A 25,587-nucleotide genomic window follows, 5' to 3' on the forward strand; every position below is an offset into this window, starting at 1 on the left:
AAAATACTGATATAAACTTAAATTTAACTAAAGAATTTTAATTGTATTCACAATTGTAATTAGGTTTTAAATCTAAGAAATAGAAAATTTAAATTCCAAATGTAAATATTTTAATCTCACTAAAATTAAGGTTAATTAATACTTCAATACAAATAAAAAAAAGGTTAATTTTGTCCTACCAAACTTTTTTTACTTTTCAAGAAAGCAACTTTTTAAGGAAAAAAATCCCATTACTTATGGGAAATAACTCAGTTACATTCGAAAGAAAATAAACTAATTTTTGTTAAATTTATTGAAAAATGATAACATTCCATCGTATCAAACATCCTATAAGAGTTCAATAGTAAACTGTCTAAAATCCTATCGAGTTAAAAACTAATCTACAACAATATACGCTCTTGATAGATGTCCAATGCCTCGATAACCTTCTCGATGAATAGTTTCCGGTGCAATCTGTACCTGAATATGTAAAAAGGTAAGAGAGACTTCAACTCGGACTGTAATTAAGAATTAAAACCTTAATGCATGAGAGGAAAAGGTATGTTATGTCAGAATCACATACTTGATTGCTGTTTCAAGTGTCCTCCTTGCTTCTGGCATAGATTCTGTAGTTGTAAAATGAATCAAAAATCAAATATATCAGACCATGGCTCATGTTCTAGTTGATAAGTAGCAGATTTTTGAATTTACAGTAATAAACAATAGAAGTTGTTCATAGTGCCAGTTTAAATGGTAAAAGTACTATGGACGGTACTAGGAGTCAGATTGCATTTTGCCTCTACTCAAAAAATAGGCAAAATAGTCTCTGTATATTAGATCAAAGAGTGAATTTTCTGTTAAAATTTTTATTCATTTATACTGTTAAAAAATGACGTGACTGACAAAATAACCGGACAATGACACATGATGTGCCATATGTACCTCATGCTAATGTACAAGACTAGTTTATAACCGTAAGAATGAACAGAATTTTTAATAGAAGTATCAATTTGCTTTTTGATTTAACCGACAAGGATTAATTTGTTTATTTTTTAGTAGAGAGGGCAAAATGTAATCCAACTCCTAATACTAGGGCCTCCATTATACTTTTACCTAGTTTAAACTGTACTTCAACCATGAAATTATCTTAGCACTTTATGTTTGAAGGAATTAGGACTCTGCAAACTTTAAGACTACCGACCAACCAGTTCAATTCTGTTGGTAACCTGAGCATTCTAATCTAATTTTAGATCGTGTAGGAAAGAATGTTAATTCTATCCACTAAGATAGATAAAATGTTCACCTAGTAATTTTTGGTCTTGCGCGGAAGTTGTAGGAAACTGTGCAAGCAACTGCTGACATTCTTCTTGTAACTCCTTCACAGCTTTCCTTTCCATGCTAGGGATCAGCGGAACATCGCCATCTGACCATGTGGGCAATGTTCTTGCAGCAGCTATGACTGCCCCGTCAACAAAATTATCTCCTTTATCTGCTAACTGACCTGAATGTTTTGTGAATATAAGGTGCTGAATTTTGTAGAAAATATTAACATTATCATTTGAGAAGTTCTGAAAAGTTAAAACTACTCATACTGTTATGATAATACTCTCCAGGGAGACCAGATATATTGAAGACCGACAAGAAAGAGTCCAAGTGAACATGTGCGTTGCCGGAGAATGGTATTGAATCCCAAGGATTCTGCAATGTTCAGGCCTTGACTAAGTCAGGTTAAAAAAAAAGAAGAAGAAGATTTAAATATTTATATTGAGGATTAAGGCTTTGCTTGGTAGGATGGAAAGAAAATTGGAAAGATGGAAAACTGAAGGGGTAGAAAACTAGAAGGATAGAAAATATAATTTTTCTTTCACAATCTCTTCATTTTCTCTCCTCTTATTTTTCCAATTTGGAAGGATTGGTTTTTATGCGATAGAAAATGGTCATCCCTCCCATTTTCTTTTCTCTCACTTTTCTTTCAAACCAAGCACACTCAAAATTTATTTTCCTTCCACTTTTCCACTCCATCCTCCATCCCTCCACTTTTGCACCTAACCAAGCACACCCTAAAAGTTGAAGCTAATTACCACAGATGATGAGAATCCATATCGTTGCATGAGCATCTGATTTTGCTGTCCATTCATGTAATTGATGGTCATCTGTTAACATTATGGAATTGTAGATACATATCCCATAATGTTAATAAAAAACACTTAGGATCTAACATGGTTGATGGCTTTAAAAGGCAAACAGCAAAGACAACACAAAGCAGGCTAAACTTTATTACAAACTAAATGCTCCAATAGCTACAAAGAGACCAAAAAGACTACAAATAAACGATGGTTGGACCGCCCCTTGATGTTGAAAATTCACTTGAACAACATTAGAATTTAAAGAGAATATGGAATAACAATACCTCCTCTCCTTTTCTAATCCTTTGTCCAGCGTTTATCATCACCTCAACCATGCGATCCTTAAAACGCCAATGGAGAAAACAGTTTGGCTGAAATGAATGATTTAGCATGTCTGCGCTGACAAATGGATACACATCAAAAAGCATATTAAAATATTAGATAAGTAAGAGAAATAATAACTTAAAGGAAATATGATGGCAGTCAATTTGTAGATAAGGCAGGGAGGTATTAGTGATGCCAAAACAGGCCAAAGCTTTGGTCGAAAAAGACAATAAATGAAGGAGAAACAGTTGAAAGGAATGGTCTATAAGAAAAACAAAAAATCTTGTCAAGCCCTGCATTACTTTTAACTTTTTGACCAGCCATCATAGACAAGAAGGCATAGAAATGAAAAATAGAGGAGCCCCGTGCAGCAAGATCACCAGACCAGCATAGGGAATTAGCATATTTGCATCTTGAACTAGTGCACCGATCCTAACTTGCATGTTAATGCATCGTGACTGTGCAATGCTAACAGCCCAAATGAATCTCTCAGGATCACGAGCAAGGCGCTTTATTTTCAGAGGAACACCGGAATGCTGAGCGACGTTAAGCACACAAACAAGTCATATTAGAGTGAGCAAGAACTTCTTTGAAGAAACGAGAGGTAAAATGTTTATTGTCATAATGATAGATGGGTTGCTTATACCCAGTTCTTTTCCCAAAATTCTAAGGCTCTTAATTGTTGATTTTTCATAGTTGAAACAAGATCAGGATCCTGCAGCTGTGAGAGGTCGTCCTGCAAGGATTGAGCAAGCTGTGAGTACAAGAAGTTGCTTCCCACATAGTTACTCTTAGAATTATGCTAAAATCCCAATCCTTTGCCATTTAACAACCATAACCAATGCTTTAATGATATCATTAAGATATATCACTCCCACCATTAATTCATCAAAGACAAAAACTGTAATTTAGCAAAACATAAAAGGGAACTCGAAATAAAGTAAAAAGCAAGAAAATACACACACCTCAGTAGCAAGAAGCAAGCTAGTGCACTCATCAGCACTAGGTAAGAAGTCTCCATATAGTTGCCAAAAGTTATCCTCCTTATCAAATGCATACAAGAGAAGGCATGCCAATCTCAGATCCCAATCTGTCTGCCAAGAAAGACGCCATGAATTACATTGAAGAACAGCGCAATTAGTGTTATAGTACAAATCAAATAGTGTGCTAGTGAATTCACCAAATTTGAACAATAAATGCAGAAAACTTGAAATGATAATTTAAGTCTTTCATATAAAGGAAAATTCGAATTACCTCAGGATTGGTTGAGTTTTTGATATCAAATATGGGATGACCTAGTGGCACTATATCCGGGAAGAACATCCATGGCAACTTCTGCCTTATTGTCAACATCAATTCCAAAGGTATTTCCATAATTACCTGTTCAGTCAAGTATTGAAAGCATAGTTACCAACACATACACACAGATATCATAGGAAGAGAATATATGGTAGAAAAGGGTTACAGTGAGAATTTAGAAGCAAATGACAAAAGTGAAACAGACTCTAGCACGACGAAGAGGTTCAACATCTTTGGAGGCATAGACTCCAAAACCATCAGGACCTTCCTTAAACTCAATTCCATAAGCTCTCATACTTCGAACATAACCTATCTTGTAGAAATCAGGGTCCGCAGGCTCCAACTATAAAGGAAAACAAAAGCAACTGAATGGTTTTAAAAACCCAAAACGGAAAAAAAAAAGTAATAGGAAGAGTGAATTGATAAGCCATGAGCATATACCTGAGAAGGAGATTCTTGAACTGGGGTAGGCTGAAAGAGTGGAAACGAAGGAGTTCCAACCGAAGCATTAATGGGTCTCAAACGATACTTGGTCGCTGGTGCTGGTGACCACCCATGACTATGAAAATGAGTACGACGATATTCTCTTTCTGGACAAGCATAGGTGAAGCACCCACTGACATGATGAAGGGGAACAAATGAGGCCGCCATTGGACTTTGGAGACTACAGGAAAGTGAGTCTATTGGAGTTCAAAATGGAACCATGATTGCATCACTGGCACTGTACTACTCCGGTACTGATAATTTCCTTTCGTTCTTAGGACAAGAAGATCAATTCTAACTCTTAAAAACTCGAAAAGAAAAAGCCATTACAAAACGTTATCCGCTCGCAACCAGAGACCAGGCTAGAGCATAGTGCGAAGGGGTGGCACAAATGGTAGCCCAGCCCATCATAACCAGCCTCAGTCACGCATGGCCCATCCTATCTGTTAACTTGCATCTTCAAAAGGCCTGATTTTCGTTTCTTACAAGCTTTGATCCATTTTTCTTTTAAACAGAAAAAATGGGATATTTTCTATCGATTTTTAGAAATCCAGATATTCAAGCTCAATTTCAATTTTTTTAACAATAATTTTGATCATATCTATTCTTTTTGACATAATGTCTAGAATTGTACATAGTCTCTCCCCAATCCATAAATAAGAGAATAATACGCTTTAGCGCATCCAAACCGACATCCTCTTGCATTAATAACAATGCACATATCAATTGAACTAAGACTCAATCGGCTCGAATATTTAATTTGACATTGTTAGTAATAGTTTTGGGATAAAATTGAATATTTTAAAGTTGAATTAATTTTAACAAAACAAGAAGAGGTTGATATAATACTACTAGGCCACCATTCATTTGAAACTTTTTTTTGTTTTTTTTTTGCTTACCAAATTTGATGCTTCACCAACAGACCACATGCTTGTCAGCCATTTGAAACTTATTATCATATAGTGTGAAAATCAGGAAAAGGAGAAATTATTTATAGGATCTGAGTTGCTATTAATATGGTAATGGACCATGAATGGGTAGCAGTTATGGTCCAAAAGAATTTCTGTTGTATTGAATTGTTTTTGGGATAATTAATTAATCTTCTTATTTTATTTGAGTTACCTCTTTTCTATTATGTTTATCTATCCATATTATTGCTAGAATCTGTTCATTATGCTGGTGTCGTCATGACCTAGTTGAAAAACAACCAAAAATATTCAATTTTAACATTCAAATAAAATAAAGGGTATAACTGTTGTCTAAAATAAAGTATTAAAGTATTTTTTTATTAATTATCTTCAAAATTGACAGAGTTCATTTATAAAAACTAACCGTATTATATTTCTCAATTTTTTATTTCCATTGTTAATTGAGGGTGTATGGGAATTTAGGGGGTATAATGTGATTGTGTTCTGTCTGATCATATAATGTTATAAAATTATAAGATTTTAATTTATTTCTGTCACTCGTTACCTAGAACAGCACTTGATGAAGATAATTAATCATCAAAGCATTATGTCGTGCATATAATTGATAAACAATTGCCTTACGCTTAAGAGCCTTCTGCAGTTCATCGAGAAAACTCCATGGATTTCATTTTAGGTGAAAACCTAGCAGTAAGTCAAACGCGGCTCAGACTTGTAGTTGAGGAAAATTTTCCTTCATGGTTAAGATTAAGTGATCTATATACTTGGCGCACTTACATGTATAAATTCACAAGTTCATTAGTAAGGAGTTACTAGCTATAAGGTGAAAATTGAAAAGAAGAAAAATGCATCATCCTCCACCACCTGCAGACGCCCATCATCCTCACCAATCCCACCACCCGCAATCGCCACCCCATGCTTCGGCTCCAGGTCCACCACATACTAATCACCCTCATTTAGATCATGCTCCTCCTCCAAGGCCAGGTCTTCATGCGCCACCACTAGGACCAAGTCATCCTCTGGGTTCAATACATGAGCATCCTCATCCAGGCTATGCTCCTCCTCCAAGGCCAAGTCCTCAAGCGCCACCACCAGGACCTGGTCATCCTCCAAGTCCACCACATGCCGAGCATCCTCCTCCAAGGCCAAGTCTCTATGCGCCACCACCAAGACCAGGTCATCCTCCAGGTCCACTACATGAGCATCCTCCAAGTCCACCACATGTTGAGCATCCTCCTCCAAGGCTAGATCCCCATGCGCCACCGTTAGGACCAGGTCATCCTCCAAGCCCACCACATAATGATCATCTTCATCCAGACCATGCTCCCCCTCCAGGGCCAGGTCCCCATGTGCCACCACCAAGACCTGGACATCCTCCAGGTGCATCACATGCTGAGCATTCTCATCCAGGCCATGCTCCTCCTCCAGGACCAAGTCCCCATACGCCACCACCAGAACCAGGTCATCTTCCAAGTCAACCACATATTGGTCATCCTCATCCAGGCCACGCTCCTCCTCCAAGGCCAGGTCCCCATGCACCACTACCAGGTCTAGGTCATCCTCCTGAGCCACACAAGCCTCGTCCATGACACCACACTGCATATCCAATACAATGTGAACCTTAGCTTGGTACTTGAGCGACTCTTTCACCAGTTTCGTGTTATTTATGTAATAAATTGATAAAAACTATTTCTACTAAAATAATTTAATAAAATAAAGTAGCATGTTTGATATATTTTCTAGGTTATGGAGGATAAGACTTATATATATTAAAGAGACACTACCTTTCGTTGTAGGCATATAATGAACATTTGAAGAATATAATGAAATCAATTGAAAGATAAATGATAATATAATGCATTAACATTAAGAGAATTATCTAAAAATAAAAAGTGAACATTAACATAATAAAATGAAATAAATTAAAATAAGAAAACATGAATGTAGATGAGACTTGTGTATGGAAGGAAATAAGATAAATTGCCAAAATTAACTTAAGTGTAGTGAAAAAGAAAATGTCAACATAGTCACTGTTAGAATCAAAACCACTAGTTTCAATCTGAAGTTAGCAATGGATAGATATAAATAAAATCTAACTTTTATATCAATACTATTTGTCGAAACCAATTTTTTTACAAGGGGTCAATTTTAATTTTGAAAACAAAAACAAACATGAGAGTCGCCACCAATCCTTTTTGATGAGGTGGGATCGGGTCACCTCGAAAAATGGTTGTTTTTTAATAAATGGTTTGATTTATTAAAACAACGATTTCGGTTTACAGAATTCAGAATAAACAGGTTCGTGAGTCGGTTACGTACGAGGAAGGATTAGCACCCTCGAAATGCCCAAAATTGATACCTAATTGATTAATTAGTGTCTTAGTGTCGAAAATTAAAAACTTTGAAGAGAATTAAAATATGATCCTTTGTTAAATTTGCTTAATTGAATTTTTTTTTAGAAAATGGCATATTTCACGTTAATTGAAAAAAAGAATTATGTCCCGTAAGTTAGGACACAATATCTTAAATCACCAAAATGAGAATAAACACCGAAAGTTTTATTATTTTAAAGGATATGCGATATCTTAATTAAAAAAAAAGAATCATATTTCGTAAGTTAGAACACGATTTTTTATTAATTCCGAGATGATTAAAAAATTTATGTTAAAAAAGGATTCGTGTATTCGGATTTATCGAGAAAATCGAAACCCCGTAAGTTAGGAAAAAACTTTTTGAATTCAGAAATACGAAATATTGCTTATTTAGAACAACATTTTTAATGTATCAAGTAAAATGTAACACAATTTTGTAGTAAAATGTGAAATAAATTACGGTGCTAATATGCATAGCAGAATAACAAAAAATACATTAATGTGAACAACAATATAAAGAACGAAAATAAAATAAAATAAAATAAAATAAACAAACCAAAAATAAAAAAACAAATAATAAGGATAACGAACTAAAATTTAAAACTAAAGACTTAATATTATATAAATAAATATTGTATAAAGCAATTTAAGAATAATAATATTAATAATAATGACGATGATATTAATAAAAATAATAAAAATAATCTAAAATTTTAAAATTATATAAGAGGATATAAATAAATAGATGGTAAATATAAGAGAAATATAATAATAATAATAGTAATAATAATGCAAATTAATTAATTTAATAATATAATAATAACAAGTAAATAAATAAAAAATATAAAATAATAATAGTAATAATAATATTAAATTAATTGATTTAATAATAAAATAGCAAAAATAACAAATGGGCCAAATTGAACTTTAAAACAGAAGTTTGGGGCAAATCAGAAATAAATAAGACGGAAAAGGACCAATTTGAACGCGCGAATAACAAGAAGGGACCGAAGGAGAAATAATCCCCACCCTCCAAAACGCACAGCTTCGAGGTGGACCAAATTGAAAGCAGAAACAAATTATAAGGCAAAATTAAAAAATAGAAGAAACTTGATTGCAAACAATTAAAAAGCGGAAGGGTTAAAAACGCAGTTAGCCCTTCCATTCAAAAAAGCGGATCCTAGTAGCGGGTCGGGTTGGCGCGCGGGTTAGACACAAAACGATGACGTTTTGGTGCCTGAGAGGCCTGCTTAAAACGGCGCCGTTTTAGAAACCTATTTAAGTCAGTTGACAAAAATCATTTCGCCCTTTGTTCAGAAAAAAAAAAAAACCTTAAAACTCTATCCCCCTCTCTGGTTTTCTCTGGGCACTGCCCAGTATCCGGCGAATGGAGCCGCCGTGGCGCCATCGTGTAAGGTGGTCGGAGGCCCCCAGGTTAGTTTCCGTCCTTTTTTTCTCTCTTTTTTTATATTATATATGTATAGTTTTTTAAATAAAAGGAAAATAAAATTTTTTGAATAGGAGCAGTTTCGAAACTGGAAAAATAAAGAAAAAAATGACCTTCTCACGTTTCCCTTTGTTTTTTTTTTCTTCGATCTGCTTTGCTGCTTGTTGTTCTTATGCTTGAATCTGTTTTTGTATTTTACAAAAAAACCCCCCCCCCCGAAGAAAAAGATTACAATCGGTTCAAAATGGCTTTATAGCCAATTTTTACACATTTTTTAGTCTATTTTGCATGCTGTCACTTCTTGCTTTTAATCTTTGTAGGTGCAAATGGGCGGTGCAAGTGGAGGGCGGTGCTGCAGTGGCGGTGGCAGGGCTGTCAGGGGCTAGGTGCGGCGGCAGCAGGCTTGGGTTTCAGTTTTTTGCTGACACTGAGTTTAGTTTTGGGCCAATCGGGCCGCCTATGGTTTTAGAGTTTTGGTTTGGGCCGTTTGGGCATGTTGTAAATGGACTGGACTTTACTAATTGTTTTGTTTTATTTTATTTTTGGGTTGTTTGTTTAGGGCCCGGGCAATTTGGGCTGATTACACGATTTTTCTATCAATTCATTAAAATTTTAAATTTTGCACTATCATCATTAATTTATTATTTTGAAATTTCAAAAATAGTTTGTAATCGTTGTAAAGAGGATCAAACAACAAAAGAAACCTTAAATTCCAAGAAACACTATAACAGTTGAGGAGAACAGAAGTTCAAAGCGAAAGGAAAAAGCATCATACCTCTGAATTAATTTATGAAGTCAACATATTAGCTTAGAATAATGAACAATTAAACACATTACAAACGAAAACCATAAAAATACAAAAATAATTAGCAACCGGCAGCCCAGCCCACTATAGCCAGCCTCTGTCACACTTAGCCCATCCTATCTGTTAACTTTTACATCGAAATGGCCCGACTTGTGTTTCATCCAAACTTCTATCAATTGAGAAAATTTTGGGATAATTTCTATAGAAATTCTTACAAAATTTCAGCCAATGTTTGTTAGTATTAGTAAATATAATAAACTCTTCTAAACTCTTAGATGTTGATGGCCTAATTCGAGTAAATTTTAACTTGTACGGTTATAGCTGTCCAAAAAAATTATTTTAAAGTTTAATTAATTGAAATGAAAATAAAAACAAGATTCACAGGATGCTACTAGGCAACTATTTAAATTAGTAAAATTCATTTGAAGTCGATTGAGTCTTAACTTGATTGGTATTGGTGTCAGTGCAGGAAAATGTAGGTTTAAGTGCGCTAAAACTCATTATCCTTCTATTTAAGGGTTAAAGATGGAGTATAGATAATTTTAGACATTGTATAAAAAAAGTAAATATATTAAAAACTTATAATAAATCTAATATTAAAAAAAAACCTCATTTGAAACAGTTTAGTCGCTAATGTTATTCTACTGGGCTAAGAATATGAATGAGTTATATAATTAGTAAACTTACTATACTTTTTTAAATTTTAAAAATTCACTCTTAATTACAATAATTATTGTTAAATTCATTAATTACAATGTCGTATATTTCTCTAACTATTATATTTTAATGACTATTGTTCGTCAAGATTGAAATTTCAAATATTAAAAAATATATAAGAGCTAAAAATAATTAAATTAGAGTCGATTGAGTCTTAATTTGTTGGCATTGGCCTTGTTACCAATATATAGATTTGAGTTTGAGCGCGTTGAATAGTATTTATTCCCTTATTTAAAGGTTGAGAAAAGGGTTATGATACTTATAAACATCTTATAAAAAATAATTTAGAATTTTTTTTACAATGACACATATGAACAAATAAAACTAAAATTAATAATTAAATTATAAGGAATTAAATAAACAATTTACGGATAGTAGAGGGAGATTAAAACATTTTCCTGTCACCCATTTTTTTTTATAGCAGCAGTTGATGAAGATAATGTTATACAGAAAGGTGTCATCAAAGCACTGCATCGTACATACAACCAAAAAAACAAATGACTTTCTGCTGTTTACTTTTTTGACCATCCAGGGAACTCCATGAATGTTTTTTTGGTGAAAACCTACCACCACCGGCAAATCAAACTTGGCTTTGACTTGTAGTTAAAAAGCAAAGTCCTTCATGGTTAAGGGGGGGGGCACTTACAAGTATAAATTCACAACTTCCCTTGTAACACAATCTAGCTAGCTACAAGGTGAAATTTGAAAAGAAGAGAAAAAATGCATAATCCACCACCACCAGACCCCCACCATCCTCATCATCCCCACCACCCACATCCGCAACCCCATGCTCCGCCTCCAGGTCCGCCACATGCTGATCATCCTCCTCCAGGCCATGCTCCTCCTCCTGGGCCAGGCCCCCATGCGCCACCGCCAGGACCAGGTGGTCCAGGTCATCATCCCGAGCCACACAAGCCTCGTCCATGATCCTTATACCGTGTATACAATATTATGTAAGCTTAGGCTGGGTACCGTACTTATGTAATAAATTAAGAAAACCTATTTCTACTATAATAATAATAAAGATGTAATTTCTACGTTATGGAGGCCATGGCTTATATGGGCACTTTTATTTTTGCTTAATTTGTCATGAGCATGAGGATTAATTTGTCTTAAATTGCTCTTTTTCTTTTACTGGTATGGCTGATTATCAATTTTATTTATTTTGTGTTTAAACAAAATACCACCTGGACATCAAATAATAATGTTAAATTAATAATTGTGATTAAAGGTGAGGATATGACCAAGTAGCCCATTTGGGTTTAAGCTCGTAATTGGGCTTGGCTTATTTATTACTAATAGATCGGCTCTTGTATCCACTAATACAAGTTGGGATTCGGCTTAATCTTTTTAGTAATTAAAAAATTTTCCTTCTTTTTCTAACATATATACATATAAATATTTAAAAAAATCGTATGAATTTTTTAGAATTTACATGCTAATAGTAAAAAAATAATTTAAAAATAGATCACTATACTTATAAAATAAGAAAATGTTGAAAACTGTGCATCAAACAATTAAACAAATATTGTAAGAAGATAATAGTTAATGTGCATCTCAATTTTATATATTTATTTAACGCATCAAAAGAATATTAAAATATAAAGGTATGGAACAACAAATGCTGTCTATGAAAGTGCAAGTTTTTTTGGTTCTTTTTCCTTCTATCTTTTTTCTGTATGTTCGGTTTTGTTTTTAGGCCAAGTGCCAAATAAGTGAATGTTAAACTTACAAAGAAACACGGTGCGCCTAATTGTATTCTATTTTTGAATGTTCTTATTGCCGTCTAATAATACGGGTTTTTTTTATTCTTGAAAACAAATAAAATGTATATTTTCTATGAATCAATGGAATTGGACCGTCATCACTCTGATAACAAAACACACCATACACAATTTTATTTAAAAAATTCACCAATTAAAATGTTTTATTATTTTAAGATTCTTTTGTAATTTTAAAAATACAACTTTAAATAAAAATTATTTTTAATTATTTACTAACATTGTCTCGTGTATAAAAATTACTAACTCATTATTAAGAAAACACTTTTTTTGACCATTAAAGTTGTACTAATTCATGCTTAATTATCCATCAGTAAAATAGGGCAGTTGGTATTTTTTTTTTATTGACACAGAATTCGACTTTAAATATAACAATTATTCTTAATTAAAATTTTAAAAAAATGTTATAAAAATCAATATTACTAACACGCAAGAAATGCCTTATGGACAACTTGCCACAAGTACAGGCCAACAAAACAGATTCCTTGTCATTTTCAACCTTACGTAATTTATTTATGGTCAATATTTTTAACTAATTAATTTGGAAATAACTTTTACTTTCTTTCTTTTTCTTTTATTCTTTTTAACTTTTTCCTTCAGATTGCTTCAAATAAAAGGAAGAGAAAAGCATATTAAATCTTGCAAAAGAAAGAAAGAGGTTTCATAGAATTAAGCTACTCTTTAGAGTCACATATGTTTTGAGGCTCAAATTGTTGCACCCAATCAAATTAAACATAGTATTAGTATCTGATTTTATGCAATCATAGCTAAAGATTGTTGAAAAATATAAATATCATAGCTTAAGATTAGAGGTGTACATGGGTTGGATCGGGTTCAACTAAAAATTTAGGCCCGTATGTTAGGTTCGGGCCTGACCCAGTCCGCCTATATTATTTTTTATATAATTTTAAAATATATATAATACATCAAAAATACTAAAAACATCAAAATAAATATTTCCTAACAAATTTAAAAAAAAATTAAAAATATGTATACTGATAGATGCAACTTAACAAGCAAATGCCTCTAAAATAATAACAAAATTAACAAAAGTCTTTAAAATAATAACAAAATTAACAATAAAATAAGTTTTATACAATATCCAAATAATAATAACAAAATAGTAGCAATATAATAGAAAAATGGTCGCAAAATAGGGAGAAAACAACAAGAAATTAATATTAAAAAAATTGTCCTTTAGTAAATTCGGGCCGGGCCTGGCCGTAGCCAAAAATGCCTTACCTAAGGCCCGACCAAATTTTTAAACGGGTTTTATTTTTTTGTCCAAGTCCATTTTTCGAGCCTATATTTTAACCCAAACCCTCTCACTTTTTGAGTGGGCCTTCGTGCAGGGCCGGGTGGCCCAACCCATGAGCAGGCCTACTTAAGATTAATGCATGTTATTAATTCACTTAATTAATACATTATTTTTCAATAATTGTTTTAAATACATTTGAATTATGGGAAGAGGCTTTAAAGATATTGTATCATATAATTTAATTAAATAAAATAATAATAAGAGTCAAATTGATAAAAAAATATAAATGTTGAGTGATAAATATAATACTATATTATATGCGTTAGTAACATTTAAAAGTCTAATGAGCATTAATTTAATTGACATAATTACAATTGCAACAATTAAGTAATGTGTAATTGACAAAAATATTATTATTAAAAAAAACTTAAAAATTAAGTGAACCTTAATTTAGTTGTAAGTAAATTTATTTTTTAAGTCAAACCTGACGCGGATAAATGAGAAAAGAGATGGACCCTAACACATAATTTTGTCATGAGCTCCTACTAAAATATTGTCATTCAAAATCTCCAATCGAAGATCCGAACGGTGATCAAATTACCGATACAGTTGAAGGCGATGCGGGTGATGAACGGCAGCATAGAAAGAAGATGAAAGGCGGTGGATAAGATTGATACTGTAGCGAGAAAGAAAAGTGGAGGAAGCAATATTGTGGGGTCAGCTTTTGGTTAATTTAATTTCCATTGTTGGTAATAAGATTCTTGAGATTTAAGAATACAGAAAAGCCAAGTATGATGGGCTAAGAAAAGAACCTACCTTTTGGTTAGTGACCATTCCTACAAAGACAACTATCTCCATAGTCCATACCAAACATTGAACCTTTTAACATAAAATATATTCAAACCAGATTTGTTTCTTTTAATCTCTCTAGATATTCTCTTTTTCTTTATTTAGTTTTTGTATCACTCCCTTTATGGGAAAAAAAAGCCAATTAAAGAGAAAATCCAACGTCATTTTCTTTGCATCATCGTCATCTTTTCCCTATCTTATTCCCTGTCTTGTAATTAAACACTTGGGATCATCGTTGCCTAAAAAAACTTCATTTTCAATTTTATTTTTGTCATAATTCTACCACCACTAAAATTAAACAAATCCCTTGATTTAACATTTTCACTTTGTTTATGATCATCATTAATTTTGCATTAAAAAACAATCTCTCGTTTATATCTTTTTCCTGGAACTTCTTCTTCTTCCACTTTCCTAGCAAACACGCATGAATTTCATAGTAAGAAAAGAAAATAAATTAACATTTAACATCATATTATATTTAAGTTCAAGATGGACTTGCAGAATATATATTATATTTAAGTGGAGAAAATAGGGTGAGACAGGTCAATATTAGAGGGAGGACATTTCCTGTGCCGTTGATGGTGATGGCAACATTTGAAAAGGAGAAAAGGGTTTATGGGAAAACGAAAGCGTTAAGAAAAAACACAACCATTTGCAACGGAACTGATTTTCAGCCACGCTTTCATAATAAAAATCTGGAATTCTTATTTCAGTCACATTATAATTATTATATTATAATAATAATTACGAAGAAGGTGTTTTTATTTTTATTTTTTAAAAGAAAGAAAGTGGCAACCAATCCAATTATATACTCTCAACGAATCTTCTCAGTTCTCCCCACTCCATAATTTTCTTTTGATTCTCACTTTCTTTTCTCTATTTGTGTCTAGTTTTCCTCCTGTTACTTTGGATACGCTTACCATTTCTTTTCCTTTCCTTTATTATCATCAATAGTACCATGTGTGTTCAAGATATAGAACAGGTCAGCCAAGAAATGGAGGACCTTGGTGATGGCAGTACCAACAAAAAGCCTTGGCCTTTACTTTCTAGGGGTGATTTCTTGAGTACCCAGATGGAGAATTGGGTTCACAAAGACTCTCCCTTTCCCCTGGCCGTGGTAGCTGGCAGCAATAGAGTAAGTACCCAAACTTCATTTCCTGCATCATTTTTGCTTTTGATAACACAGTTTCTTATGATTATGTTTTGGGTATTTCTTGTTTTTGTTAATCCTTTGCTTCAAGTTGAGAAATTTGTCCCAGTAAATGTGCTTTTGGCAGCATTAAGCTTTATGGAAAATAGCCAATTTTTTGTACCTTCTTCCCTGTATATGTGCACTTTTCATGTTTTGATGGATTACAAAAGTTGCATCAGCTACTTATATTCAGTTTGGTCAGGTTGATGATCAATCATGTTTGTATATTTTCACTTACATTCAGCTTCTGACTGTGTTGGAAGTGGATTCTGATTATATTAGGAGAGACAGGAACTGACATCGTTCTAAACATTGAATATAACACAATAGTGGGGTTGTGATCAATAGTATATAAACTTTGATATTCAGGGTCTAACTGTCAATATAGTTGAAGAATTTTCACAAGTTAGCTTTATATTTTGTAGGGTTTTGCTATTAGCACTCAGATAGTGTTGTCTTTTTTCTATAGATTGGTATTCATGATATTACATTGCTATTCTTTGTTTAAGGCTATATTCTTCTTTTATTCAGTTGTATCTGGATAGGAGTAGGTCCGGTTATTACCATTGACAACGCTTCTGCTGTTTCTTTTATGGTATTTCACTAATTGTCTTGTTTCTCATTTGTGTTTCATTCAGCTGGAAAGTATTTCTGAGGAAACAGTTGCCACAGACAAAAAACATGACCTGTTGACAAATTTTATTCCCACTCTTCGGTCGGGAGAGTGGTCTGACATTGGTGGTCGTCCTTATATGGAGGATACTCATGTATGCATTGCAGACTTGGCTAAGGATTTTGGTCGAAATTTAATGAGTGAAGATACTGTTTCCTTCTATGGTGTAAGTTTGCAAACAATCCTTTTTCTCTCTAAGATGCTGTCCTGTTAAACTTTCAAATATCTCTACCTGTAATCTGTTCTCGAGTATTTGCAATTTATTTTAGAATATGGAGCTAGAACCTTTGTGCTGTCCATCAACTAACCGAATTCGAAAAACAAATAAACTGTCATCTCTGAAGTCATATTTTCTTCCCTAATTTTAAACTATGTTTTCCAGATGTTCATAAAATGTTTGAACCTGTTGCTTCCAACAAAAGGATTGAAAGTTACTGCTATGAACTTAGTTTCCAATGAAGCCTTGGCATCATTGGCAAAGGCTGAGGCCCTGGGACCTGTAGTGCCTATGCCCGAGTCCCACCATGTGAAATTTATGATTCAGTTCTTGTAATGATTGATTGATTCTGATTGGAACTGTTGACATAGTTAGTTGTAGCTCTACTGTAAGCAAGGACGATAAATTTGATGCAGAGTTGTTTATTTTCTGTTTAATTGCAAAAACCTGTTCATTTAGAAGCTCGTAAGCATTCTCTTTTTTGACTTAAAAAAGAACAGGTTTTTGATGGGCACGGGGGCAAGGATGCATCTCAATTTGTCTGTGATCATTTGCCTAGAGTTATTGTTGAGGATGCTGATTTTCCCTTAGATATAGAGAAAGCAGTCACCAGGTCATTCATGGAGACGGACGCTGCATTTGCAAAGTCATGCTCTCTCGAGTCTGCTCTGGCTTCTGGCACTACTGCTCTCACTGCTATGATATTTGGGAGGTAAGCACTCCTAAAGCTTTTCTTGTTGGCCTTATCGTGCTTTTATCTTCCTTCGAAAGAGATCAAACCAAGATAGACGTTGAGGGAGGTGAGATTACACAATTCAACGCATGCGAGTTTGGAAAAGTGAATCGATAGTCTGGACATTTTTGTAATTTGTTTTCTCTATATGTTTAAATCAGCATGTAAGGTTTTTGCTTTGTCTGAAAGGGATGATCTTAATCTTTTACAGGTCATTACTTGTTGCAAATGCTGGGGATTCTAGGGCTGTACTATCACGGGGCGGAACAGCCATAGAGATGTCAAAGGATCATAGGCCCTGTTGCATGAAAGAAAGGAGACGAATTGAGTCTCTGGGTGGATTCATTGATGATGGTTATCTTAACGGTCAACTAGGTGTCACTCGGGCATTAGGCAATTGGCACCTCGAAGGCATGAAAGAAATGGGCGAGAGAATTGGACCCCTAAGTGCTGAACCAGAACTCAAAATGATAACATTGACCAAGGAAGATGAGTTTTTGATCATCGGGAGTGATGGAATATGGGACGTTTTTACCAACCAAAATGCCGTAGATTTCACAAGGAGGCGACTCCAAGAGCACAATGATGTCAAGTTATGCTGCAAAGAAATGGTTGGTGAAGCAATAAAACGAGGAGCAACAGACAATTTAACAGTTGTTTTAGTGAGTTTCCACTTGGAGCCACCTCTCCCTTCTATCATACAACGGGCAAGATTCAGGCGAAGCATTTCTGCCGAAGGGCTTCAAAGTCTCAAATGCCTCTTAGAAGGATAAGTTCTATATGTCCGTTCATCGTTCAATACGCAGTTTATAAAAGAGAAAACTAGGTATGAATTATGATCTTCTTGTGCATATGCATTCATCAAGCAACCGAAACCCAAAAGAATCGAATTATCGTTCATAATTTGATAGATTTTAGATTCTATTTCCCAGCTTCCTACTGAAGCTGTAGGATAATTCGAGGAACAGAATTGATTTGTATATCTGTGCACTGTTCGTTGTAAACAGAAACAATTGTGTTAAATATAGACATTTTGTAAGCTGGTTTGCCTTTTTGCTTTGGGACCAATAACTACTATGCAAATTATATGGGAAACAACTCAATATGTACAGCCATCAATGGTCGCAGCAGTGAACCGAAAAACAGTGTCCCGATAGACCACCACCTAGCGAGAAAGCATTTACTCATCTGCATGGTCCACTCAAATCTTAGTTCTCGAGGCCACAACATGTGAGCCCACATGTAAGAGTGACCACTGACCATTCGAACACTATAATCAATAAGTGAAACATGGTGGGTCTAGCCCAAAATCCATGGGGTGGGTCATTAACTGAGTAAAGAAAAGAAAAAAACACACAAAGGGTCTATTTTACAGATAAGGCTCGATGTCCATACCTACTTTCATTTAAAGACTTTGGCCTTCTTTAAATTTTCGTTCTTAGGTCCCCCATTTCTGCACTTTTATTAAATTCTGTCGACATCCCATTTTTTTTTATATCTCTTGTTAACATCTAAGACCAATATCATACTAATGCATGTCTGCCAAAATTTAAATCCATAGGTTTTCCTTTGTTACTTGTTAAGTTTCTGTGCATCATTACTCAATAACCAAAAGCGATGGTTTAACAAATAAGTATGATAATTAGTTATAGAATATTTATATATACAAAAAAAGCTCATTCTCTCTAACCCTAAAAAAACTGCAGCATTCCTGGAAAGCTGTCAAATTTCCCATTCCTTTAAATTATTTTTTCCTGGAAAACTTTTGCTTCTTTTTTTAATATTGTCTTTGATTTTTTTTCCCACCTATACATTCTTAGTTGTGTATTGGAGGTTTTCTCTTGGCTGGTGAATAGTCCATTTCAGCTATCTCCATAATGTCCGCGTATTGGTCCTGTTGTTCGGAACTTGTCGGCGAACTAACAGAAACTTTCTCTTGCTTTTCACCATTTTCTTGGTTTCCTGATTTGACTCTTGTAGTAGGGTTAGCTTTCTTATAATCTCCACCATCTTCGCTCTGTAAAAGCACATAATGTCAACATAATATATATCTAAACTCAAAACCCTATATATATATATAAAGTTATACCTTTGAACTGGTGGAAGATGCAGTGGTAGTTGCAGTAGTAGTTGCTGTAAGAAGTTTCCTACTGTTTCCTGCAAAAAAAAAAAACTGAAGGTGAAAAGGAAAATTCTGGTGTAGTGCATGTCAGTTGGATCTTTCACAATATGCCCCCATAAATAAAAATTCAACTCAAAGGGTACAAAGCTTTTTTTGTCAGAATGTAGCGAGAGACTTGGTTCTTATGAGATTCTTTTAAGGAATAATGATACTATCTAACCCTAGTAATTAAAAGATATTGAAGAAAACTGATCCTAAGGGAGGGTAATGCTTCCTAGGTCCACAGTAATCTTATTGAATGCATGGTAACCAGTGCCACAGTCATCTTCTTTGTACCTCTACATTGCCCTTGTTTGCAGAAAATGACATCTCCCATAACTCCATTACTTATTTTCATCAAAGCTTCTTCCTGCATTACAAAAAACCCACAACAGTAGGCTTAAGACTTTAATATTGTGGAAAGGAAATTATCTTGAACTGATGCATGGAAAAAAGAAAATGGATACTAACATGCAATTTAACATCATGTCCTGATGATTTAAAACTTCCCTCCAATCGAATCCCTTCAAGAGAAAAAAGAAACATGTCAGAAATTTAATGGTATGTAATAGCAACACAGAAACAGGAGACTCTGTTGTGTAATTACTGAGAAAAACACTGTTGGAAATTTACCTTCAACACTATAAAGGAAAATGAACAACACCAGAAAACAGACTGCTTCTAAACAGGAAGGCCTCATTTGCAGGAAGCTTTTTTTTTTGTAGAATTGCAGAGAAATTGTTAACAAATATGAAAGAAAGAAAATTATGATTCAGTTTATGGGTTTTCCCCCCCTTTGTATTAAGAACAAGGAATTTTGAATGCAAATTATGCAAGTTTTCCTGATGAATTTCTATTGCATTGGAACTGCCTGCCTTTATATATACTACAACATTGCCGTTTAGGACCCACATAAAAAATAATGATATTTTTTCTTTTCCATTTCCTTTGCTTTTGTGTTGAAAATTACTGACTTTTACCCTTTATTTGTCTCCAACATAGAATTAATTATAGAAAATGACAGATTATTTTGGGTACCCCCAATACCACATTGTTCAATTATGGATATTATGTGTGTGGGTCTTGTTTGGAGTGGACTTTAACCATGGGACTCCTATAAGCCTTTAAGGGGACAGATGTTGTATTTTTATGTGTCAAAATGACACCCAAGACAGACCATAAATTTTAGGAGAACCAAGGAGGTGCGCCACTGTTGAGTGTTTAGTGATTTTAATATAATATAACTAGTAATTTGTTGTATGTATTAAATTATATTAAATTATTTTTTAAATTTCTTTTATAAACTTTATAACGTTTCTATGATTATAAAAATAAAATATAATAAAATATAAGTTTAATTTTAAAAATATGATAATTAATATTATATTGAATCTAAATAAATAATATTTTGAAATTACTTTTAAAATATAAATATCATAATAATGGGTTGTGTGGAATTTTGTTTTATTATATACTAACTTAATTTATAATTATTTATTATTGAATATAGATTGTAAATTAAATTTATATATTGTGACCGCTAAATAATTTATTGTAATATTATATATATTAATTTTAATAGTATATTTAATTTGTAAAAATAGTGATAAACTTTTTTTTAAAATAAAGTCCGTTTAATATTTGGGCTTAAAAGACCAAATTAGAGAAGTTTACAACAACCCCAAAGGAAAAAACGAAAGGAAAAATCAAATAACAAGAAAACAAAAAATAGAAAACCAAAAAAGCAACAGGCCCCAAAATAAGAAATCGTCTTCTCATTTCTACATTCTTCCAAGCTCTTTGTAAATCTGAACTCCCCAAAGAATAAACGGCTAGAGTCAACCAGAAGAGGAAGCAAGTTGAGACAGACAATCAGATTACCAAGTTTCTCAACCTAATTAACTTCACAGAGAAGGAATTATGGTGGTCGACTGAATCGTCGATCAGAATCAGCCACTTCCAAGACTTTTAATGGCGCGTTTTCAACCCAGAACGAATCTTCATTAGTTTTCAAACCTTCAATAGCCATTGCATGCGCTGCCCCATTTCCTTTTCACACAACGAATTGAAATCGACAAGAAGAAAAATTCCTCGCCAAATTTTTCGCATCCCAGGTGAATGGTCTGGATTTCGAGTAATCTTCGCTTGTTTGTTGCATGTTTTGAATAACCAACTTTGAATCACTCTTAAGAATGACGTTTGTGAATCCCAAATCCAGTGCAAATTGGAGCCCATGCAATACTGCAGTCGCTTCAGCAATCACCACCGATCAAACTAGGTTATGCCTTTAAACCCCGAACCCATTATAAAGCCTTCATCATTTTTGATGATGAAACTTGAAATTGCATGTCTTTTTGCAACAAACAGTCTCGCATCGACATTAATTTTCACCCACCCTTACGGAGGGGGCATCCATTTTACCATGGATCGCGGTTTAGGATGTTTCAAAGTCAATGTGCTACCCCGATATTCCATACCAAAACCCCTAGTGAAGGTAACAACTTCTTCTATACTTTTCTTCTTTTTCTCATGGACATAATTGTTTCGAGAAAACCAAAATGCCCAAATTGTAATAGCAATCTAATCTTTTCTGTTACTGGCTGAATTCTCCAAAATCCAGTTCAACCACTAATTAAAATTTAAATTTGCCATTGAAATCGGCCACTGAAAATTTAATTTAGACCAAACTTGTGTAGCAAACAAACAATCACGAACAATATGGGTAGAGGATTCACAAAGCTATCAGCAACGCGAACATTTGTTATCAGTGATCAATCTCCTAAAATGTAAGTTCGGATAAGTAGGCACATAATTTTTCGCAAATTTCAGATTAAGATGCGAATTTTTAAAGGACACATTAAGCTCCATATTTGCTTGAATAACTTTTGCTCATTTAAATTCACATTTGGGGGATCCAATAACATCTTATATCCGCTTTTCACATAATAGATGCCTGAGTTTTCGCTAGACCAAACTACTTTATCAGATTGATTAGTAATAGGAATAGGAAGACTCACAATTTGATAAGCTTCTTCCACTGTAAAGGTTGATTAAATGAGGTCTCTATTCCATCGCTTAGGATTCTGCAAAATCAAATGCAATTTGATAATCTTCTTCCACTGTAAAGGTTGAATAAATGAGGTCTATATTCCATCGCTTAGGATTTTACAAAATCAAATCAGACACAAATTCCGTTCCAGCCACCCTGCCTATAGAAATAAGTCGTTGATATTTCCCTGGCAACCAATAATCTTGCCATATTGACACAAATGTTCTAGATCCAATCCTCCATTTCAAACTAGAGCCTAAGAGTCCTTTTACACACCAGATACTTTTCCATACAAGCGATGGATTCGCTCCTAGAGAAGCCTCCATGAAATTTGATCCATTAAAATATTTTACTCTAAGTAAACGCACTGTTAGCGATCCTGGGTTTTCCATTAGGCTTCAACCCTGCTTCGCTAGTAGTGCAATATTGAACTTGGACAAGTCTCGAAACCCCATCCCTCTCCTCTTTTGGTAAAGACAACTCTTTCCACGAACACCAATGAAGACCTTTTCTTCTAGCTTTCTTTTGCCACCAGAAACGGGCTATGACAACTTTCAGTTCTTTACAAACAGACGACGGTAGCAAGAAACAATTCATAGAATAAAAATGAATAGCCTGAAGCACAACTCTAATAAGAACTTCACTCCCACCCATAGAAAGTAATCTTGAGCTCCAACTAGATACCCTCTTGATTAACCTCTCTTTAAGCTCCTTAAAAGCCCTCTTCTTATTATGCCCCACCATTGCTGAAAGACCGAGATATTTTTTTAGATTAATGCAGTTAACCCCCGAAATTCTACACACCTCCTCTCTTTTATTCTGATTGATATTTGAGTTGAAGAAGACCCCAGACTTGTCGAAATTAATTTCTTGACCCGAACTCTGGGCATAAACCTCTAAATTTTCTTTAAGTGCTTTAACCCCATCAACTGTTGCATCTCTAAAAATAAGGCTATAATCAGCGAAAAATAAGTGGGTAACCCGAAGAATGTGCCTGTTTATACAAAAACCATTAAGAATACCTTTAACAGCCTGATTTTTAGTGATGTCAAAAACAGTGGTTTGAGCCACCAAATCCGGTGAGTAAGCTCGTAAATTTTATTATTTAATATTTACGAGTCAATTATGGTTTTAAAAAAAATTGAATTAGTAATTTATGTTCTTATAATGAATTATTAGATTCGAGTGATAAAATCCTAGTTCAAGTGGTTTTAAAAAATGAGGTATCGGGACCTTGTTTCTATAAACTGAGCCGTAAATATTTTTATAAATATTTACGGAGTGTCATTAAGGTAGTATTAAATTTCATTGAAAAATTTTAACGTTTCGACAGTTAATTAATTAAAAAGGACTAAACTGAAAAAGGTGCAAAACTTGCTAATTATAATAATAAAGTGACTAAATGACTTGATTAATAAATAAAGAATGACCTAAATAGCAATTATGCCTAAATAAAAAGATAAGGCCTAAATAGCAATTATGCCTAAATAAAAAGATGAGGCAACATAAAATGGAAAAAACTAAAATAAAGCCATTAATGGCAAAATTGTAATTACATTAAAATTAAAATAAAATAAAAGTGAAATTAGAAAGTTTCTAGGCAATTCTTTATTCTTCTCCCAATTTTCGGTTCGGTTCAAAAACAGACATAGGAGAGCTCCTTGAGCTGGTTCTTCAATTTTGCTTCATGTAAGTTCAATTCTTACTCGTTTCTTGCAATTTTTATATTTTTGAGATTGTTACAATTAGGTCCAACTAAATCTTACTCTAGTTTTTGATTTTGTTAAAGATTATGAATGTTGCCATTGATGAATCTATATGATTTTAGTTATTAAATGATGAATTTGAGATGTTGATTGGTATTTAAAAGTATTTTGGATGATATATGTATATAAAGAAACAGTAAGAGAATGATATGTGTCATGATATGTATATATATATCAATATCTTGATATGTTAATACATGGAACTATGTAAGTTATGATGAGTAATAAACTCAAGTGTGATATGTTGATAAAATAAGTTTATCAATGTTGAATTTATATGAAATATGTTCAAGTATGCTAACAAGTATTGTTGTTGACGCTTAGACAAGTGCCAAGTTACCGGTTAAATGGTAATCTGTTTATCATATGATGCGTTGAAAGGGTAAGTGCTCAAATGAAAATATACTTGTGCTCATGAAAAAGCAGTAAGTTTTTAGTTATGCAATTTTTTATAAAATGAGTTATCGTGTGATTAATTCGAAAATGGTCTATGTTTAAATGCACTAGCTTGTATCTATGGTTGAATGATATGCTTATGACTAGTGTGTTATGCATATGGAATGAGTGTGGAAAGTAAAGAAACGCAAATGAAAATAAAGAAATTTTGAAAGAGTTAAAGTTATTTAAAATCCTACTATGCTAGGAATATTATGTCTAAGTGATACTGTAGATTTATTCACTTAGTGAGTTGTTAAATATAACTTCATGAGTATTGTGGTAGCAACATTAGATTATTCTTGATAAGTATAAATTTCATATTTGAAAAAGAAGCATTATGATTAAATTTTATACGAGCTTACTAAGTATTCATTGTTTATGTATTTGTTTTCTTCTACTTTTCAGGTTATCGGAAGCTCGATTGGGTTGGAAGCTTGTCGGAGATATATCACACTATCCATTGGTTCTATCAATATTTTTGAATGTTTTGATTTTGGTTATAATGGCATGTATAGGTATTTTGTTTAATAATGGCTTATATGTAGTGTGTTGAGTTTAGCCACTTATTTTGGCTTGTTTTGAATGACTAATTATGGCTTGTTGATATAAGTAATGTTGATTTTAGATAGACACAAAATTGGGTGAGAAATATGGCTTGTAAAATGACCTATTTTCGTTCACACGGGCAGAGACACGGGCATATGTCCCCTACTTCTAAGAAAATTTTTAAAATTTTGAGAAAAATTCCCTTAATACTCGGTTTAGTCCCGATTCACTTCAAAGGTGAATATTGGGCCTCGAAGGTCCATCTAAGGGACAATATGAGTGTTATATAATTGATTCTTAATATGTGAAACAAAAGTAAAAAAATGTCCGTATTTAATTTGTAAAGTTCGGTAATGCTCTGTAACCCTGTTCCGGTAACGAATGAAGGTTAGGGGTGTTACAACACCCCTTGTAGCCACCATTCGAAGAAGAGCAGACAAACCTTA

General features: G+C 33.6%; 4 protein-coding genes and 1 long non-coding RNA gene across 11 annotated transcripts; 3 read left to right on the forward strand and 2 right to left on the reverse strand.

The window, feature by feature from the left end:
- Positions 1–269: 269 nt before the first annotated feature.
- On the reverse strand, positions 270–4,582 carry LOC107944382 (protein PLASTID TRANSCRIPTIONALLY ACTIVE 14). 4 transcript variants are annotated; one of them, XM_041093021.1, is made up of 12 exons: positions 4,170–4,582; positions 3,934–4,071; positions 3,684–3,809; positions 3,395–3,523; positions 3,076–3,165; positions 2,815–2,965; positions 2,390–2,499; positions 2,061–2,132; positions 1,572–1,677; positions 1,283–1,480; positions 563–605; positions 270–459 (listed from the first exon to the last, which is right to left on the reverse strand). In XM_041093021.1, the coding sequence occupies exons 1-12, from the start codon at positions 4,377–4,379 to the stop codon at positions 381–383; spliced, it is 1,452 nt and encodes a 483-aa protein (XP_040948955.1). In that variant the 5' UTR covers positions 4,380–4,582; the 3' UTR covers positions 270–380. The 4 variants fall into 4 exon arrangements, with proteins under 4 accessions (XP_040948955.1, XP_040948956.1, XP_040948957.1 ...); XM_041093022.1 differs by having other exon boundaries at positions 1,283–1,468; positions 4,170–4,548; XM_041093023.1 differs by lacking the exon at positions 2,061–2,132 and having other exon boundaries at positions 4,170–4,580.
- A 4,233-nt stretch (positions 4,583–8,815) lies between these two features.
- Positions 8,816–9,580, forward strand: LOC121217438 (uncharacterized). The gene is made up of 2 exons (XR_005913536.1): positions 8,816–8,943; positions 9,277–9,580. It is a non-coding gene; the product is annotated as an uncharacterized lncRNA (long non-coding RNA).
- Positions 9,581–14,903: 5,323 nt separating this feature from the next.
- Positions 14,904–18,220, forward strand: LOC107907317 (probable protein phosphatase 2C 27). Its single transcript, XM_016834653.2, has 4 exons — positions 14,904–15,501; positions 16,197–16,397; positions 16,949–17,160; positions 17,393–18,220. The coding sequence occupies exons 1-4, from the start codon at positions 15,325–15,327 to the stop codon at positions 17,952–17,954; spliced, it is 1,152 nt and encodes a 383-aa protein (XP_016690142.1). The 5' UTR covers positions 14,904–15,324; the 3' UTR covers positions 17,955–18,220.
- A 582-nt stretch (positions 18,221–18,802) lies between these two features.
- On the reverse strand, positions 18,803–20,197 carry LOC107907318 (uncharacterized). Its single transcript, XM_016834654.2, has 5 exons — positions 19,976–20,197; positions 19,814–19,866; positions 19,640–19,712; positions 19,271–19,338; positions 18,803–19,198 (listed from the first exon to the last, which is right to left on the reverse strand). Exons 1-5 carry the CDS (start codon positions 20,040–20,042, stop codon positions 18,998–19,000), a joined length of 462 nt encoding a protein of 153 aa, XP_016690143.1. The 5' UTR covers positions 20,043–20,197; the 3' UTR covers positions 18,803–18,997.
- A 763-nt stretch (positions 20,198–20,960) lies between these two features.
- On the forward strand, positions 20,961–25,238 carry LOC107907319 (uncharacterized). Of its 4 annotated transcripts, none has more exons than XR_005913539.1 (4): positions 20,961–21,456; positions 21,561–21,620; positions 21,710–21,836; positions 25,001–25,238. XR_005913539.1 is itself a non-coding variant. In XM_041093030.1 (3 exons), the coding sequence occupies exons 1-3, from the start codon at positions 21,535–21,537 to the stop codon at positions 25,121–25,123; spliced, it is 336 nt and encodes a 111-aa protein (XP_040948964.1). In that variant the 5' UTR covers positions 20,961–21,534; the 3' UTR covers positions 25,124–25,238. The 4 variants fall into 4 exon arrangements, 1 of the variants encoding a protein (XP_040948964.1); XR_005913540.1 differs by lacking the exon at positions 25,001–25,238 and adding an exon at positions 22,039–23,677; XR_005913538.1 differs by lacking the exon at positions 25,001–25,238 and having other exon boundaries at positions 21,710–24,988.
- The last annotated feature ends 349 nt before the right edge of the window (positions 25,239–25,587 follow it).

The sequence above is a fragment of the Gossypium hirsutum genome, chromosome D05, assembly GCF_007990345.1.
Source record: "Gossypium hirsutum isolate 1008001.06 chromosome D05, Gossypium_hirsutum_v2.1, whole genome shotgun sequence".
NCBI lineage: Eukaryota > Viridiplantae > Streptophyta > Magnoliopsida > Malvales > Malvaceae > Gossypium > Gossypium hirsutum.

Coding starts and splice junctions, on each gene's coding strand:
- LOC107907317 (XM_016834653.2), top strand. CDS start 15,325: ATGTGTGTTCAAGATATAGAACAGGTCAGCCAAGAAATGGAGGACCTT. Junction 15,502..16,196: donor TGGTAGCTGGCAGCAATAGA/GTAAGTACCCAA, acceptor TGTTTCATTCAG/CTGGAAAGTATTTCTGAGGA. Junction 17,161..17,392: donor ACTGCTATGATATTTGGGAG/GTAAGCACTCCT, acceptor AATCTTTTACAG/GTCATTACTTGTTGCAAATG.
- LOC107944382 (XM_041093021.1), bottom strand. CDS start 4,379: ATGGCGGCCTCATTTGTTCCCCTTCATCATGTCAGTGGGTGCTTCACC. Junction 4,072..4,169: donor TTCAAGAATCTCCTTCTCAG/GTATATGCTCAT, acceptor TTTCCTTTATAG/TTGGAGCCTGCGGACCCTGA. Junction 606..1,282: donor GCAAGACCAAAAATTACTAG/GTGAACATTTTA, acceptor TTACAACTACAG/AATCTATGCCAGAAGCAAGG.
- LOC107907319 (XM_041093030.1), top strand. CDS start 21,535: ATGACGTTTGTGAATCCCAAATCCAGTGCAAATTGGAGCCCATGCAAT. Junction 21,621..21,709: donor ATCACCACCGATCAAACTAG/GTTATGCCTTTA, acceptor TGCAACAAACAG/TCTCGCATCGACATTAATTT. Junction 21,837..25,000: donor TACCAAAACCCCTAGTGAAG/GTAACAACTTCT, acceptor TCTACTTTTCAG/GTTATCGGAAGCTCGATTGG.
- LOC107907318 (XM_016834654.2), bottom strand. CDS start 20,042: ATGAGGCCTTCCTGTTTAGAAGCAGTCTGTTTTCTGGTGTTGTTCATT. Junction 19,867..19,975: donor TTTCCTTTATAGTGTTGAAG/GTAAATTTCCAA, acceptor TTTCTCTTGAAG/GGATTCGATTGGAGGGAAGT. Junction 19,199..19,270: donor CATCTTCCACCAGTTCAAAG/GTATAACTTTAT, acceptor GTGCTTTTACAG/AGCGAAGATGGTGGAGATTA.